Source organism: Chrysochloris asiatica, unplaced genomic scaffold, assembly GCF_000296735.1.
Source record: "Chrysochloris asiatica unplaced genomic scaffold, ChrAsi1.0 scaffold00027, whole genome shotgun sequence".
NCBI lineage: Eukaryota > Metazoa > Chordata > Mammalia > Afrosoricida > Chrysochloridae > Chrysochloris > Chrysochloris asiatica.
The window spans coordinates 1,099,652-1,119,391 of record NW_006408545.1 but is presented as its reverse complement, the minus strand read 5'-3'; the positions used below and the strand labels follow the sequence as shown (position 1 = coordinate 1,119,391).

At 38.0% G+C, this 19,740-nt stretch overlaps 1 protein-coding gene across 1 annotated transcript in view; it reads right to left on the bottom strand.

Moving 5' to 3' along the window:
- Window positions 1–19,740, bottom strand: part of TBC1D32 (TBC1 domain family, member 32) — a 345,222-nt gene that overhangs the window by 160,236 nt on the left and 165,246 nt on the right. Inside the window, 2 exon segments of the mRNA XM_006839881.1 lie at window positions 7,849–7,967; window positions 16,331–16,418. Coding sequence (XP_006839944.1) covers window positions 7,849–7,967; window positions 16,331–16,418 — 207 coding nt within the window.

Genomic DNA, 19,740 nt, shown 5'->3' with positions numbered 1-19,740 from the left:
TCATGGTATAGTTTAGGATATGTATACCATAAGAACATTAAAAACAGTGTCCTAAATGACATATGGCATTGTTCTGCAAAGTGGGGAGGGGATATTGGAAGGCAAAATATAGGGCAAATCAAGAAAAAGTAACAAATATGATTACAGAATTAGGCAGGCAGGCAGGAGAAGGATATGTATTAGGTTAGTAAGCTCATTTCTCTATTCTCTAAGAGCACTCTACAGAGAAATAATTCTGCAGATAGGCAATATTTGGGAGAAAAGACACAAATTAGGATTTGGAAGTTTTAAGAGATCAGTTATATTCAATATGTCAGAAATTAACTTAAAACATGTCCAACTGAGAGAGTAACTAGATAATGACTGAAAAGTACAGATTTAGCAGAATGCAATGTAGAGGAGGAAAGGAGAGATGTAAAGACAGTGTGTAAAAATACCTTTAATGTATTTGGATAAGAAGGAAGACTGGGTAATAATACCTTGGCTGTTACCACGATTAGGAGTTGCCTGTATGGTACAAACAGTTAAGCGCTTGACTACTAGTCAAAAGGCTGAAGTCCAAATTCACACAGAATCACCTGGGAAGACAGACCTGGTGACTTGCGTCTGAAAGGGCACAGCCTTGAAACCCCTTTGAAGCAGTTCTACTCTTCACACATGGGGTTGCCAAGAGTCAGAACTGACTTACTGACAACTAACAGTAACAATGATGTTGTTGTTGTTAAATGCCTTTAAATCAGTTACAAGCCATTATGACCCTGTAATAAGGTTTCTAAAGAGCAGCTGGCGGGTTTGAACTGCTTATCTTGGGATTAGCAGTCCAGTGCTTATCATTATATAAGCAGTTGTAGTTTGGGTTAAGTGGTACTAGTATTTGTCCATAATGTCTCATTTAATCTTCATTAGAAATATAAGATAGGTAGAATGTATGCTGAGAAACAGTTGGCATTTGAAGCCAAGTGTGGTTAACTCCAAAGCCTGTGCTACAATGTTGCTGCTGTTAAGTCAAAGAGTCAGTTCCTCAAGTCAGCTCCAACTCATGCAGAACCTTATATAGGGTTTCTGAGGAGCAGCTGGTGGGCTTGAACTGCTGACCTTGTGGTTCGCATATCAGTTCTGATTCTACAGCGCCACACAATGTAAACTACTGAACAACACTAGAGAAAGATCTTAAATTTGAGTAGAAAGTTTTTAGTTTGGCTGGATTTTGTTTTGTTCATATGAAATAATCATACCATCTTCAAATAGACAGTTGACCTATTCATTCCTAAGCTATATGACTTGTATTTGTTTTCCTTGAAATGTTGAATAAAAGCAGTAAGAGTGAACCAATTTTAGATTCAATATTTCACCACTAGGTATTATAAAATATAGCTGTATGTTTTTCATAGATACCATTTATCAGATTGAGGACGGAATTAGCTGAGAGTTTCTATTACAAATAGGTATTAAACAGCACTCTTTCATTTTAGAATGGTAAACCAACTTCGTATTCCTGGCATAAACCCCATTTGACTATGATGAGTGGAACTTTTACCACGAATGGCTAAGGTTAACATGCTCAGCTGCTAATCAAAAGGTTGGAAGTTCAAGTCCACTCAGAGCAACATCAGAAGACAGGCCTTCTGATTTACTTCTGAACACCCAGCCACTGAAACTCCCATGGAGCCCAGTTCTACTCTGACAGATACAGGATTGGCAGGAGTTGGAGTTGACTTGAAGGCAACTGTTTTGTTTCTTTTTGCTTTTGTGATGTGCAAAGTACACGGTTCGAACTCACCAGCTGCTTGGAGGCCCTATACAGAGCTGCTATGAATCGGAACCGACTTGACGACATTAACAACAATAAATTAATAACATTTGGTAAAGATTTTTGGGTCTATATCCATTAACAATTTTAACTTATTAATCAAATATTTCTATGCCCATTTTTCAGGTGTTTGTTGTTGTTGTTAGGTACCGTGGAGTCGGTTCCAACTCATAGCGACCCTTCATAGGGTTTCTGAGGATGTAAATCTTTACAGGAACAGAAAGCCTCATCTTTCTCCGGTGGAACAGCTAGCAGTTTTGAACTGCTGACCATGAGATTAGCAGCCCGATTCGTAACCTCTATGCTACCAGAGCTCCTTATAGGACAGAGTAAAACTGCTCCATAGTGTTTCCAAGACTTTAAGTCTTCACAGGAGCAGAGAGCATCATGTTTCTCCCACTAATGGCATGAGGATTTGAACCACTGACCTTGTGGTTAATAGTTCAATGCTTAACTTGCTGTGCCACCAGGGCTCCTTCTATTTATAAAAGCTGCTTTAAAGCCCTTGTGTAATAATTCCATCATTTTTATCATATTGCAGTTAGTTTCTAATTTTTTGTATTTTTCCTGAGTATGAGGTCGGTTTTCCTATTTAAGTCTAGTTATAATTGGATCCTATTCTGTACTTAGTGAAGAATACGTTGTAGAGATTGCAATTCGATTATATTTTCTCAAGAATGCTTTTCTTTGCTTAACTTAGTAAACTAGGCTGAGCTCAAACTCTAAACACTCCGTCCCTATGGTGGACAGCATCTGATATCTCTTAAATTCCCATGCATAATCCAGGGGTTAGCTCAGTTTGGGGGCAGAAGGTATGTAGAGCATGAAATGCCTCCTCTGGTGCTCTTTCTTTCCAGGGACCTCCTTCACTTTCCAGCTAAAGACACTATAGCTCCTGAATCTTCAAACATGTTGGATTACACGTTTCTACCTGTAGAGTACTACTTTTTACCTGTCTCAGGCGAAAATTTGTTAAGTTCAGAAATTCAACTGATACCATTCTCTTCATTCTACCTTTTTTGCCTGTTTGTAGTCAATGCTTTCAAGCAGTTGATTTCTAAATTATTTTTCTAGTTTTGTGTTTTCTACAGGAGTCCTGGCATGGCAAACTAGGATAAGCACTCAACCAGAAGGTGGGTTTGAACCACACAGTGGGCAGATCAAACTCACCAGCTGCTCCTCAGAAACACTATACAGGGTCACGATGAGTCGGGATGGACTTGATGGGACTTAATAACAACAACACAGGAGGAAACTAATCCACTATTAGAGGGGAAAAAATTTCAAAAGTTTACTCATTACTTTATGTCATCTTTTGAATAAAAACAGCCCTGGCTACCACCAAGTCATAGTTAGAAATAATCAGCTTTTTTTATAAAATTTGAAGCATACATTGAATTATGAAAGAATACTGCCTGGTTGCTTGAAAACTTTATTTACCATGTTACTGTAAATAATAGTATCTTTTCTATGCTCACCCCTTCCAAATAATCCTGAATTTTTTTTATTAAATTCATCACTAGGGCAGGGGTGGGAAACATCTAGCTCAAGGGTCATGTTGTTGTTGTTGTTGTGTGCCATGGAGTCAGTTCCGACTCATAGCGACCCTGTACAGGGTTTCCGAGGCTGTCAATCTTTACAAGAGCAGAAAGCCTCCTCTTTCTCCTGCGGAACAGCTGGTAGTTTCGAACTGCTGACCTTGTGTTTCATAGCCCAATTCATAACCACTAGGCTACCAGAGCTCCTTCAAGGGCCATATAAGGCCCAAGAAATGATTTGGAATGGTCTGGCCAAGGCAACTGCTTGTCCAGCCATTACATTTGGTAAACTGATGTTAAGTGCCATCGAGTTGGTTCCCACTAATAGAGTCTAAGGAGCGGTTGGTGAGTTTAAACCACCAACCGTGTGGTTCAAAACAACCTTGAGGTCGAGTGCTTATCCTATGGCTCTACACCAGGGCCACAGAGTGAGTTAATTAAATGTTTGACCAAATATAGTTGGTCAATTACATTTTTAAGTTGATAATTCTTTACGATGTTATAAATTTTTGGCAAAAAAAAAAGGTTCCCTTTTGTTTCTTTGTTTGCATATTTGTTTTGCTTTTTGCCTGCTCACTTTGTTCTGGGTTTTAGTTGCTTTGTAAAATGCCTGGTTTGCTCTTTATTAAAGGTGAAAAAATATAACAAAGACAACATGAAAGGAAAACATACTTGCAAATGTAATCCCCTGGCAACACTGACATTCCTAGTACTCACTAAACTTACTTGTTAGAGGTGGTCAGGTTGGTTCTGACGGACTCATAGTGACCCTGTTCACAGCAGAATGAAACATTGATGCTTTGCCATCCTCACAGTTATTGTTATGCTTCAGTCCATTGTTATTGCCACCATGCTGACTCATCTTATTGGGGGGCGGGGAGAGGATCTTCCTCTTTTTCACTGGCCCTCCACTTTAGCAGGCATAATGCCCTTCTCCAGGGACTGGTCCCTCCTGATAATGTGTCTGGAGTATAAGAAATGACGTTTCACCATGCTGGCTCCTAAGGAACATTCTTCTAACACTGATTTGTTTGTTCTTCTGGCACTCCATGATACTTTTAATATTCTTCTCCAACACTGTAACTCAAATGCATTACTTCTGCTATGGCCTTCCTTATTCATTGTCCAACCTTCACATGCATGTGAGGCAACTGAAAATATCATGGCTTTGGTAAGGCCCACCTTAGTCATCAAGTTGATATCTTTGCTCTTAAAGAGGTCTTGTGCAGATCTGCCTAGTGTAATATGTCATTTGATTTGGTTTCTGCTTCCACGAGTGTTGATTGCAAATCAAAGCAAAATTAAGGCTTTGACAACTACAGTCGTTTCTCCATTTATCATGATGCTATTTATTGGCTCAGTTGAGAGGATTCTTGTTTTCTTTGCACTGAAGTGCAATCCATAATGAAAGCTGTAGTCCACGATCTTCATAAGAAAGTATTTCAAGTTCTCTTCACTTCCAGTAAGCAAGGCTGTGTCATCTGCATATTGCAGGTTGTTACTGAGTCTTCTTCCGATCCTGATGCCATATTCTTCTTCACAGAATCCAGCTTCTCGGATTATTTGCTCAGCATATACAATGAATAAGTTTGGAGAAAGAATACAACCTTGGCACATACCTTTTCTAATTTTAAATCTTTCAGTGTTCCCTTGTTCTGTTCGAATGACTGCTTCTTGGTCTATGTATAGGTTTTTTAGGAGTACAGTTAAGTGTTCTGGTATACTCATTTTTCACAATATTATCTAAAGTTTGTCATGATCAACACAGTAGAAAGCCTTTGCATAATCCATAAAGCACATGTAAACATTTTTCTGGTATTCTCTACTTTCAGCCAAGATTCATCTGATGTCTGCAAAGATATCCCTCATTCCATGTCCTCTTCTGAATCTAGCTTAAACATCAAGGAGTATCAATGTATTGTTGCAGCTCTCTGTGAATTATCGTCAGCAAAATTTTACTTGCATGTGATATGAATAATATTGTTCAATAATTTTTGCAGTCCAATGGCTCCTCTCTTTGAAATGAGCACAAATATGGATCTCTTCCAGTAAGTTGGTCAGGCATTCCAAATTTCTTGGAAAATATGAGTGAGCACCTCCAGTGGTTGAAAGATTTCAATTTGTATTATTCTATCGATTACTGGAGGCTTGTTTTTCATCATAGCTTCAGTGCAGCTTGGACTTCTCCCTAGTACCATCTGTTTTTTATCATATGCTACTACCTCTTGAGATGGTTAAACATTGATAATTTCTTTTGGGTACAATGACTCTGTGTATATCTTTCATTTTCTTTAGATGTTTTCAATATTTTTCCCATAGTATCCTTCAACATTGCAAGTAGAGGTTTAACTTTTTTTCCTTCAGTTCCTTCAGTTGGAGAAATTCTTAGCATGTTCTTCACCTTTTGGTTTCTAACTCCAGGTCTTTGACAATTTCATTATTAATAGTTGATTTTATCTTTTTGAGCTGCTCTTGCTAATTTTCAATTAAGCTCTTATAATTCCTCATTTCTTCCATTCTCTTTAGCAAATCTAATCTGGAGAGTTAGTTTCAAAGACTCTTGATTTTTTTTTTTTTTTTTTTTGGTCTTTTCTTTCCTTCATGTCTTTTTAATGACTTTCTGCTTTCTCCCTCTATGATGTTCTTGATATCATCCCATAGCTTTTCTGGTCATTGGCACATAATGCATAAAGTCAGTTCCTGAGATGGTCTTTAAATTCAGATAGGCTATGTTCTAGGTAATATTTTGATTCTCATGTACGTATTTTAATTTTCTTCAGCTTCAGCCTGATCTTGCATATGAAAAATTGATTGCCTGTTCCACAGTCATCCCCTGGCCTTGTTTTGGCTGATGATTTGAAACTTTTTCACCATCTCTTTTCACAGATGTAGTCAATTGTATTCCATCTGGTGTGGTTCATGTTGCTTATATATTGTCTAAAACTGGTATTGGCAATGAATAATTCATTGGCCTTGTAAAATTCTATCATTTAGTCTCCAGCATCATTTCTATCTACAAAGCCATATTTCCAATCACGGATCCTCCCTCTTTGTATCCAACCTTCAAATTCCAATCACCAGTAATTATTAACACATTTTGATTATATATTTAATCAATTTCACACTGAAGAAGTTGGTTTGTTGTTGTTATTGTTAAGTGCCTTTGAGTCGATTCTAACCCATAGTGACCCTGTACAGGGTTTCCAAGGAGCAACTGGTGAGCTTGAACCACTGACCTTGAAGTTTGTATAACTTTGCAGTCTGAGGCATTAGCCCACAGCAACAATTCATCAATTCATTATCATTGACTTTAGTGGTTGGTATGTAAATTTGAATAACAGTGGTATTAACTGGTCTTCCTTGTTTTTGTTAAGTGCAGTGAAGTTGGATCCAACTCATAGTGACCTTGTATAAAGTTTCCAAGGAGTTACTGGTGGGTTTGAACCACTGGCCTTGTAAGTCCAATGTTTATTCTACAGTGTCACACCATGATTCCATGTAGACACATGGATATAATCCTATCACAGACAGCATTGTACTTTAAGATAGATCTTGAAATGTTCTTGTTAACAATAAATATGGTGCCACTCCTCTTGAATTTGTTGTTCTCAGTATAGTGAACCATGACTGTCAGATTCAAAATGTCCAATACATGTCCATTTCAGCTTGCTAATGCCTAATATATAAAGTTTTATGCATTCTGTTTTATTTTTGACAATTTCCATTTCTCCTAGATTCATAATTCATACATTCCAGGTTTTGATTATTAATGGATGCTTACAGCTATAGTAACGTACTGGTTACGAGTCGAGCTACTAACCTCAAGGTCAGCAGTTCAAAACTACCAGCCGTTCCATGGGAGAAAGATGAGGCTTTCTGCTCCCGTAAAGATTTACAGCCTCAGAAACCCTGTGCAGAGTCACTAAGAGTCGGAACCAACTCCACAGTACTTAACAACAACAACAACAGCTGTTTCTCCTTATTTTGAATTGTGCCCCATCAGCAAATGAAGGTTCTGAAAGCTTTACTCCATTCACATCATCATGTTGAACTCTACATTGAGGAGGCAGCTCTTCCCCAGTTGTATTTTGAGTGCCTTCCAACCTGAGGGGCTCATGTTCTGCCACTACAGTTGACAATGTTCTGGTGCCTTTCACAAGATTTACAGTGGCTAACCATTGAGTAGTCTACCTCTGCTCCTTGCTCTATCTTCATCTGGAAGCTCCACTGAAACCTGTCCACCATGGGTTACCCAGCAGCACAATATTATGCCTCCAGCATCACAATAATATGCAAGCCACCACAGTACAACTTAGAGACAAGAGGTGGTCCATCTAAAATTTATTTAAAAAGGAAAAAGAGTAATTTATAAATGAAAAAAAAAAAAAGTGAAACAGGTAAGCCTACAGGCTGCAATTGAATATAAAGTGTGGACAAAGACATTCTTGAGAGACATGCTTACACTCTACACATTATTAGACAAATCAAATAATCTCTTACCTTTTGACAGCTTCGGTCAATAGGGTCCACTGGAGTAGCTCTAGGATGGGTTACCCTAACATCATCTCTTCCACATTCCAGATTGGCCCATAATTCAGTTATAAGTGCATTAATAAACCCTAAGAAGAATCATTTTATTATTTTAAGTCATATTTAATAGTATTAATATTTTCTTGGATTATGGACTAGAGATAATGATTATCCCTCTGGCAAGTCTGATCCACATTTATACAGACACATTCTTGCTTTTTATATAAAAAATAGCTTTCTAGTCTTGATAGAAATTATAACTGCTATTATTGGTATCCCATTATAGTAACTCACCATTACAAAACTTTGTAAAGATTAAATTTTAAAAGACCATTTCCTGGGAGAACTGCTGAATTATGAGTGATAGCTTTTGCACTTCAACCAATAACTCATCTGTGCACACTGCTTTCTTTTCTTCTGAAAAATGATACGGTTATATTTTGCTTTTCAAATCGGTTAATAGTATAAGGTGACCTAAAAAGTGGTATCTGTATGTGTGTGGCAGTGGTGAAAAGAAAAGGCAGGGTAGGCATCCAAAGAGAAAAAATTGTATCTTTAACGTAATTCTTTTTCATGTTTCTATATATTTAAAAGAATTCTCTACTTCATATATTTTTTGCCTCAGTAAGGTCTAAATTCTCTTGAGTCAAATACTATATATCTAAGTGAAAATGAATATTAAATTTAATTACTATTAATCCATCTATGAATAATCAAATCACATAGAAAAGTATAACATCAGTAAATGGAACCATGTACAACCATAAATTCAGAACAATAATATTAAAGTAGAAAAGTGCTTACATTATACATTTTAAAATACAGATTCTGGAATCCAGAATTCTAAATTCTTCATCTACTAGCTTATGAGTTATTTTTCCTAAGGCAAATCCTGTCACTTCTTTTAGCCTCAGTTTCTTCATGTGAAAGTGAAAACAACAATGCTAAATCCCAAGATTGCTGTGAAGTACAAATGGAATGATATATGTAAAGTTCCTAATATAGTACTTAAGACATTGTAGGATCTTAAGCAGTATTCATCTTTTGTGTGTGTATGTTCTGTTGTTGTGTTGGGTGCCACTGAGTAGGTTCCAACTCACAGTGACCCTATGTGACAAAGTAGATCTGACCTATAAGGTAAGTTATCAGCTTTATGGGAGCTGGTCAAACTGCCCACCTTTCTTTTAGCAATTCAGTGTTTAACCAGAGGTCCTTCTTTGTCATACAAAAACTAAATTTAACCCTCTCGTGAAAAGCTTAATACTATGACACTTAAGAGACTTAAGGAGAGCATCACAGTTATAAGACATGAGGTGAGATTACATTTAAACTCTAAATTCCTCCATTAATGTATCTGTAATTGCTACACAGAATTGGATTTTAAGTAGGAAAAGGAATTACTGTTCAGTTTATAACACTATCTTCCAAGAAATAAGTTTCATAATATAAGTAGTCAAAATTAGTTAAGTTAAAAAACAAATTTAAAACACAGTAGGGAAAACAAAACAAAACAGTAGGAAATTATATTCATTTAAGGAGAGAAGTCAATAGTTACCATTGATGTCATGGTTCATCAACTTCAAACCTTGAAAGATATAGCTATACATATCTTTCTATCTGTTAGAGATTACATCTCTGGTTAAGGCTTTACAAAAATAACTCAAAAAGAATTGTTACCACGGTTCCTACTCATACATGTATGTGTTTGGTCCAAACAAAACATACTTAAACATGTCTCTGGGATCAGTGGATGGCAGAAGACAAGTTCTCTCAGAATAATACATTTGTCTTAATCTCATTGTTGTTGTTAAGTGCCATCGAGTCAGTTCCAACTCATAATGACCCTGTTTAGGGTTTCCAAGGGGCAACTGGTGGGTTTGCATCATCAACCTTGTGGTTCTCAGTCCAGTGTTTATCCTACAGTACCACACCTTTTAGTTTTATTAGGGAGCCTTCAAAAAAAAGAAGGCCCAATAAAAAGAGTGATGTCTAAAGTGACCTGCTGGGTCAGTTCAATGAAAAGTACAGAGGTCAGTTCAGAAGGTTATGGTGACTGTGTTTTCCTAAGGGGTAATCTTGATGATTTTTTTTTCAAAGGACACAGTACAACCATGGGGGCTGATTAGGAAGTTGTATTTTTTTTTTTTAATGAAAAAACTACACTGATGAGAAAAATACCAGAAACATTGCTCCAAGAAATCTTTTTCCATCAAAGACAATGCACCTGCTCATTTTTTAAGGGTAGCAGGGTTGTCCTATGAGAATTTTGTGGTTGGAAAACCTTACTCCATCTACACTACAGCTCTGATATTGTCATTCAGACTTCTTTTTACTCTCCAAACTCAGAGAACACTTTAAAAGCACTTGATTTGAATCCCTTAAATATCCCATAACTGCCAATTTGACATTGTATAAATCAAAGAACATAGAATGTTTCAGAAAAGGGTTAGATAAATGGAAACACTACCTTCAGAAGTTTAAAAACACAGATGGAGGATATTTTGAGAAACAATAGCTTAAAACTTCAATGTTTTTGTTTAATAAAGATTTCTATGATTTTGTAGTAGTACTTTGTGACCTATCCTTATACACAATCTTGAAATAAGAAATATTAGATTTCTAAAGTTTGAAACTTCTTAAAAATCCATGTGCAGTGGAATAGTACATAACCAGCTGCAAACCATGAAAAGTGATGGCAAAGATTAACTTGTGAGAAGGAAATTGGAGAGGGAAAATATGGCGTGCATGTGTGATAAAAAGTATGAATGCAAATTAGCCTAGAAGATATACCAAAAGACAGGAGAATATGCTTTTGATTTATAAATGAAAAAAAGCATCAAGTATCTCACAGTTTAAGTTATTATGTGTCACTGTTCTGAGGAAGAAATACAATAAGAACATATTATATATTAAGTATATATCATATAACACAGGGAGGATGGGGGATTTCATGTACAAAAAAAAATCAGAAAAGAAGTGCCATAATTTTCTTCTATCTAAGGCCTAACTAGGAGGAAGAACTAGAAGGTCCATTTATAAGGGATAAGCTCATGAAAGACTTATGAATAGAGTAAAACACTGCTGGTACAGTGTAGGAAGATGGGAATACAACTGGGTAAGAGCTGCCTCTTCACAGTAGACATCACCTTAACAATGTGGCCATAGCAAAGCTTTCAAGACTTAAAACTGTGATGGGGCACAATTCAAAATGAGAAGAAACAGATGCAGACATTCATTAATAATCAGAACTTGTAACGTACTAAATAGGAGTACTGTGATTCTATAGGATAAACACTGGACTACAAACCACAGGATCAGCAGTTTCAAGCAGTATAATGTACTGGACCACAAGGTCTGTTTGAACTGCAAGGTTAGTGGTTCAAATTCACCAACTGCTCCTTGAAAACCCCTAGAGTGTCGCTGAGTTGGAACCAACTCGAAGGCACTTAATAACAAAAGTTGTTCTGTGGGAGAAGGAGGCTTTCTGCTCCCATATAGATTTACAGCATCAGAATGCCTATACATGGTTTGTGATGCTATAAATGAGTCCAACCAGATTGGATGGCACTTAACAATAACAATGTTATAAGTATATATCTAGGAAAATTAGAAGTTGACAAAAATAAAATGGACTGCATAAAGATCAATATCCTAGGCATTAGGAAGCTGAAATGGACAAATATTGGACATTATGAATCAGGCAATCCTATGGCCAGGTATGACAAATTCAAGAGGAATGGCAAACAGTTCCATAATAAAATGGAAACAGTTCATATAGGAACAAGCTATGGGAGGAACTCAGGGAGGCACCTACCATATCCATGAGCAGGTAAGCCTGTTTTCCCACAGATCCTACCCTAGAACCACATGAAAAGTTACTGGAGCCTATTGCCACATGGAAATGCCCTACAAACAACTTGCTGCTGACCACAAAAGGCTGCTTGGTTCACAGATGGCTATTTCAGAGTACATGGACACTTTATGTGGAAAAATGCTGCATTAAGACCAGCAGATGGAAAGACAATGATTGAAGAATGTAAGAACAGGTCAGTTCAATGGGTCAGTTGTCTTCCTAGCAATGATGGAAGAATTGGACAATGGTGAGAGTCCATATATTTGGAGTTTTACTGATTCATGGGCAGTGGCCAAAGACCTGAATGTATGATTAGGCAAATTACATCCAAAAAACTTGACTATTAAAGGAACATCCATGAGGAGCAAAAGCCTAGGAAAGTACTTGGGACATGTAAAGTGCAGAGAGAGTAGAACATGTCAATGCCCATCAGAAGAACCCTCTGCCTTGATCAGAAGGTTACTGGAATCAGCAAATAGACATGATGGTATGCTCCTTGGAGGTGACCAATTGGGTCCATGAAATGGGTGGACATGGAGGTGCTGCAGCAATACAGAAATGGGCTGAATCTAGACACATCCCTCTTGCACCCTTGTAGACACAAAATATCAATCAGGGCTGCTCTGTCTACCATCAAGAAAAACAGAAATTACTTATGGGGTAGATTCCCCAGTGGGAAGGACCAGTTCACAGCTGGCAAGTGGATTACACAGCAAAAGCGGTTCTAGAAGCACCAGGTGGCCACAAATGGGTCCTCACAGGAATAGATACTTACTCTGGACTGGGCTTTGCTTATCCTGTAATGGATGCAGATGCCAAAAAACACAATTAAGGGATTACAACAAATGATACTATACCAATTTAGGCAACCAAGTTATATTTCCTCAGACTAAGGAACACATTTACAGCCCACAGAGTGAAACAATGGGCCAAGAAACATACGAAGTGGGTATACCATGTTACATACTGCCCTCAGAGTAATGGTTTAATAGAGAATTGGAATGGGCAAATGAAACAATTTGTTATCTAAAACAGGGGGAGATAAAGGCATGTAGGGCTGGCTCACACACGTTCATGAGTGTGTACTCACACTCAACATGAGGGTACAAAGAGAGGATCACCACTGGATAGATTCCTATGTTTCTCAGGGGGACATAGGGAAGAGGGGCTAGAGGAGGATGATGGTGCTACTGTATAGTTCTTCCCCACATTACTTGAAATTGTTTTTCCTTCCAGATGCTGCAGTCCCAGGACCAGGAGTGTAGCTACAAGTAAAAGAAGCAGGCATGATCCCCCTCAGCCAGAGACTGTAACTATACCCCAAAACTTGTATACCAGATTCCCAAGGGCCTGAGGGGATGGACTGTACCTTCCCTGCATCTGACAAAACTGACAGTGCATAGTACGACATTGCCTAGTGGACGAGATAGCCCACTAGTCTTGTATTTATGTAACCCTACTTAACATGGATGGGAAAGGACTGAGGTGGAAACACTTGCTAGATTGGTCTTGCTACAATCTGGACTAGCATAGCAGCTGAGCCTGATGTCTCTTCCCAAGGTGCAAAAGGTTGGGTAAAAGTAAATGATAGCGCAAACGTGCCATGTGCCTTTGCTCTCAGGTCAAGAATCACTGCGCAAACAGAAATTGTTACCTTTTTTTGCCCTGCCCATCATGTAAATCAAATGTCTAGGGACATTAGTCTCGCTCATATGATCTGAGAGTAAATAGACAAAGGCTCACAAAACAGGCTAAATGCTTTAGAGAAAGGAAGACCGCTTAAGGGAAATAAGACCCAATATATCCAGACTACACTCCCAGCTAAGGTTACTCAAGGTATAAGTAGATTTGTGTTATCTTTCAGTAACCCAGAAATTAATTGGAACTTAATCCAACAGCATTTTAGGAGGTTGTGGAACAATATACACTTGTCTGGGGATATTCATCAGCTACACGCTCAATTTTATGATATAAGTAATTCTCAAAGTGAACACTGCGTGGCTACCCATTTGCTACCCATGCTAGAGAATAAGATCCCCGAGGAACTGGATTGAACCTCAGCATAGTGATCCTGCTTGGTCACCTTAGAGCAGGTGGTGGGCCCGCAACGTCGGGCGCATGGGGTCCCCAGCTGATCTCCTCCCTCCCTGCCTTCCTCGGATGGCGGCTGTTTATGCTGGACGTGTGGCCAGAGACGGGTAAGGATCACGTGGAACCTCGGCTACTTGGGACAGAGACATTGCCATGCTGCAATGAGTCTCAATGACTGGTAAGACTGAGGAATTCGCACTGACCACCTAAGACAGGCAGCGTCCCTTAAACAATCAATAAAAAAGGAGGACTCAGATGCAGACAGCACAGACCCGGTCAGGAGGCCAAGCCCCTGTGGGCCCAAGCGTTGTTGACCGTCCAAACCATAGGCTCTGAGGATCAGACTCTAGCTACCTAGTAGACATAACAAACTGTCCCTCATCTGATTATTCAGTAATGCTTGTTAGTAATCTCATACGTGAGCCCTGGATATCCACAGACAAATGTAAAAACCTCCCCTAAAAGCCGAGACTATAAATTCCAATAAGCCAAGTCCCCCCCAATCCAAAAAAAAAAAAAAAGCTAAAGAGGATAGAGAGAAACACTGTAAACTGATGATATATAGCGGGGATAATAATCAATGTAATGAAACAAGCTATATGAATGGTTGAATGTGAAACTGATGATGTGCCCTGTAAACTTTCACTCAATGCAAAATAAAAACATTTAATTAAAAAAAAAAAAATAAAATAAATGCTAAATGGAGAGAAGGAGAAATAATAGCTGGAGGTAAAGGTATGAATAAATAGATTATGCAGCAGGGAAAGTCTAACATTATGCTAATATCTCAAGAGAGACTCGAAGCAAAGGAATATTCCTCTCTCAGTAATATTTTTTCAGGACCAAAAATGAAAAAGACGAGACAAACTTTTGGAGAACCTGACCAGGTCAGATGGACACAAACAGCAGACCTGAATGGTTAGTACCTGAATAATCTCACCCTTAGAATTCCTTACCACAGAGAAGGACTAATTGTCAATGACTGGTTTGGACTGGTAAATTGTTGGGAGAGTGAAGTTAATCCCTCAAGTATAAAAGGGCAAATGGCTAGAAGAGCCAGGGGTGGCCTGCTGGACAGCTAATTATTACAGCCCCTCTTCCTAGCCAAATTTCTCCATTTTGTGATATATTATAGATCCTAAGCTCTATACCTGTGATTATGGGCCCATTTTGTAGTGAGGTGCTGAAGAGAAAAGATTAAAGTGGCACTAAAGGAGAGGCATTTGAGTTATGGTGTTGGAGGAGAGTATTGAAAGTGCCATGGGCTACCAAAAGAACACACAGATCTGTGTTAGAAGAAGTGCAGCCAGAGTGGCCTTGGAGGCCAGGATGGCCAAACTTCGTCTCTCATATTTTAGACATATTGTCAGGAGGGTCCAGTCACTGGAGAAGGATATCATGTTTGTAGGTGGAGGGTCAGAGAAAAAGAAGAAGACCCCCAACGAGATGGATTGAAAAAGTGGCAGCATCAATGGGCTCAAGTGTGGCAACAATTATGAGGTTGGCCCAGGACTGAGCAGTGTTTTGTTCTGTTGTGCATAGGGTCGCTATGAGTCGGTACAGACTCGATGGCACCTAACAACAACAAGGAGTAAAGATTACAGTGAATCAAATGCCCCTAATTAGTAGAAGGTGCACCTCTACTCAGGGGCATGGTCTGACTCCAATTTACAAGACTGCTGTGGAAAAGCTTATTCTCTGGCCCTAGATCTTACATCTGGCTCATTATGTCTGATCTCCAGTTCATGGATCTTCCAGCCCATAACCTGACCTGATTCACCTGCTCACACAGCCTCATGCATCCAACAGCCTGTTGTCTGACCTGCTGATTTGGGTTCCTCAGCTCTTGAGGCTACACTGGGCAGGAGATTCCCCCAGATTGAACTCTGAACAATGGATTTTGGACTTGCCAGACTCCACACTTGTGTGAGCTTTTTTTTTTTTTTTTTCAACAACTCTAACATTTGTTTGTGAGATATTCTATTGTTTTGCAGAACCCTGGGTTTTGAGGGAAGGGAGGAGTGGTGATTAATATGAAGGACTATGGAGGGGCATAACATGTCGGAAAAGTCTTAACAGGTTGGGCACCTTTAACCTCCAACTCATAGGGACCAGCCTTGTAATTTATAAAATAAATTATTTATAAAATAAATTATTCATGTAGCAAGGATGGGCAGGAATCATCTCACATACTTTGGACATGTTATTATTGGGAGAGAGAAGTTCCTCCCTGCAGAAGGACATCATGCTTAGTAAAGTAGAAGATCAGAGAAAAACAAGATGGAAAGACACAGTGACTGAAATTCTGGGTTCAAATATAACAATTGTGAAGATAGTGCAGGACTGGGGAGTTGTAGTCGGAATTGAAACGATGGCACCTAACAACAACAAGGTCTAACATGGAAAAAGAGAAAACTGCACTTGATAATGCCTGTTTAATTTTCAGTTGGGTTGATCATTTGGTTTTATTTAAGATAATTGTAATTCTAATAAAAAGAAAAATATTACCTGAACTTCGTAATGCTACCGCCCCTGCTGCTGTTGATGCCACTTGAGTAGCCATAACTCCATAGCCAAACTTTCTATGCCTGCTGATCTAAAAACAATACACAAGGGACGCCAATGAGATGAAAGAAAACAAATGCTTCTATATAGGTAGTTTATTATTATTATTATATTAAGCATTCCAACAAAAAAAGATGATAGCAGCAGCAAAAACAAAACAAAAAGCTTTAACACAAGTTTGATATAGGAAACAAGCATAAATTGCTACAGTTTGATGAACTAGATCTTTGCTTATGGATGTAGTTGCTCAAAATTCTAACCAAAAGGGAAAGATTCTTCATATCAAGGATCAATCCTGTGCTCTCAGTACACAGGGTTGATATAACGGGTACCTTAGACATTACCTACCAAAAATGGGGGGCATTAAAGACATGAAGTGGCTGCCTTACAAGCTTTCAAGAGTATGCTTAGTTTCATAACAAGGTGGGTAAGGTAGAATCCCCACTGAATAGTTTCCCTCTTGTCCAGATTGTTCTGGTGAAAGGGAATGGTGGATGTTGGGGATAGGATTCTTTTGATTCAATAGTGAATAATTGTTATCATGACTAATTGTGATTGTCACAACTGTAAATGTAGAAGTGATACAAAATGACCGGAGTACTTAATCTTTCATTCCAAGAACAAAGAACCCTAGGACCATCAAGCGAGAAGAGCATGATTGGAGCGTGATAACCTAAGCAGAAAAGCAGCAAAATGTGCTCTTTGGACATATATTATCTGTGTATTTTGTGTACATTAAAAAAAAAAAAAAAAAAACAAAGAGAAAAAAAAAAAAAAGGAATAGAGGTAAATATTATTAACTGATAGTACATAGAGGAGATTATAATCATTGCAATGAAACAAAATATGATTTCTTGAGTGGAAAACTGATGATCTGCCTTATAAATTATCACCCAATTCACAATAAAAGTTTTAAAAGAAAAAAACAACAACAGACTTTAACAATCAATCAGATTGTACTAATATATTTTTGGCAGTGTTATTTCAGATCTAGGTTCTGGTACCAGTTCTAAATATAAGTTGCTTTTTGACACAGAACAAGACACTTATATAAATTCTCTTCATTCACAGAATAAGGGATGTAGACCAAAAGAAGGCAACATTCTTTCCCAACTCTAAATCATTTTAAATTTTCACTTTGTAGATTCATGCTATACATTTCCTTACTAACAAACATTTTTTGTATTGAATTTCAGCTTGCTAACTAGGCTCTCAGAGGCAAACAATTTGAAAAAGAACAATGATATCATCTTTTAACTGACAATTATTTTACATACAGCATTTTTTGTTACTAACAAAAAAGGAATTTTATATGTATAAATAGAATTTATCCTTATCATTAATTCACCAATTTCTAAATTTCTAAATTCTAAAAAAAGTATTGTGTTGTTGTTGTTGCTAAATACCAACAAATCAGTTCCAACTCATAGTGACCCTGTAAAGAATTTCTAAGGTTTTAAGTCTTTGCAGGAGATTGAAAGCCTCATTTTTCTCCCATGGAGAGGTTAGTGGACTAGAACTTCCAACTTATTGGTTCACAGTCCAGCACTTATCCTATGGAGCCACTATGCTCCCTAAAACAAAGAGCATATTATGTATGTATTCATGACAGAAATCAAAGGAGTAAGGAAATAACAAAGACATTTTATAAAATGATCATCTGAAGCTTTGGCTAAGATACTATTGATTTAGTAAACATTTCACTTCTAAACAGAGCTAACAACTTAATTTTATTCAACATTTTGTTTACAGCAACTTTTAAAAATATAAACTGTACTCAGTTTTAATGTAAAAACAAAACAAACAAAAAAATCCAACAACCACATAGTGAGAGAGAAACTAAAAGACCTTAAGACAGAATTAATGTACTCCACCTGTTTTGTTATTTAATATCTGTAAATTTACCTTCCTTTTACATTTTTATTACTCATATTTCCTATTTTCCCTAATCTACAATCCATTATTTTTATAATCTGAAGACACCAGATTGTTATTGTTGTGAAATGCCATCGAGTCAGTTCCGACCCATAGCGACCCTCTATAGGGTTTCCGAGGAGCAGCTGGTGAACTTGAACTGCCGATCTTCCAGGTCAAATGGCTTTGCAGTCTCGTACATTAACCCACAATGCCACACCAGGACTCCAAGATTACAGTAAGATAAATGTCTGTTTTTCCCACTCACTTTCTTCCACAACCAATAAAAAAAGACACTGACTGTTAATGCTAACATTTGTAGTCATAGGGGTTTCTCAAATCCATACTAAATACTGAAAATGAAGATGCAGAGACGATCTTCTTGTTGTTATTAAATGCCATTGAGTTGGTGCCGACTCATAGTGGCCTTATGCACAGCAAAACGAAACACTGCCTATCCTGGGCCAACCTCACTATTGTTGCCATGCTTGAGCCCACTGATGCTGCCACTTGGCCAATCCATCTCACTGGGGGTCTTTGTCTTTTTCTTTAACCCTCCACCTTACCAAAAATGATATCCTTCTCCAGTGACTGGTTCCTCCTGACAATATGTCCGAAGTATGAGAGACGAAGTTTGGTCATCTTGGCCTCTAAGGAGCATTCTGGCTGCACTTCTTCCAACATAGATCTGTTGGTTCTATGGGCAGCCCATGGCACTCCCAATATTCTCCTCCAACACCATAACTCAAAAGCATCAATTCTTCTATGGTCTTCCTTATTTAATGTCCAAATTTCAAATGCATATGAAGTTATTGAAAATGCCATGGCTTGGGTCAGGCGCACCTTAGTCCTCAAGCTGACATCTTTGCTCTTCAACATGTTACAAAGGTCTTGTGCAGCAGATTTGCCTAATGCAATACGTCATTTGATTTATTGACTACTGCTTCCGTGAGTGTTGATAGTTGATCCAAGAAGAATGAAGTCCTTGACAACTTCAATCTTTTATCCATTGATAAGAATGTTGTTTATTGGTCCAGTGGTGAGGATTTTTGTTTTCTTACCATTGAGATGCAATCCATACCGAAGGCTGTGCTCTTTAAATCTTCTTCACTTTCAGCAAGCAAGGCTGTATCATCTGCATATCACAGGTTGTTAATGAGTCTTCCTCCAATCCTGATGTCACATTTTTATTCAAATAACCGAGCTTTTTGGATGATTTGCTCAGCATACAGGTTGAATAAGTACAGTGAAAAAATACATCCTGTCGTACACCTTTCTTAATTTTAAACCATTCAGTGTTCCCATGTTGGGTTCGAACAACTGCCTCTTGGCCCATGTACAGATTCCTCATGAGCAGAATTAAGTGTTCTGCAAAACTCATATTTCACAATGTTGTACATAGCTTGTCATGATCCACACAACCTTAGAGAAGATATAAA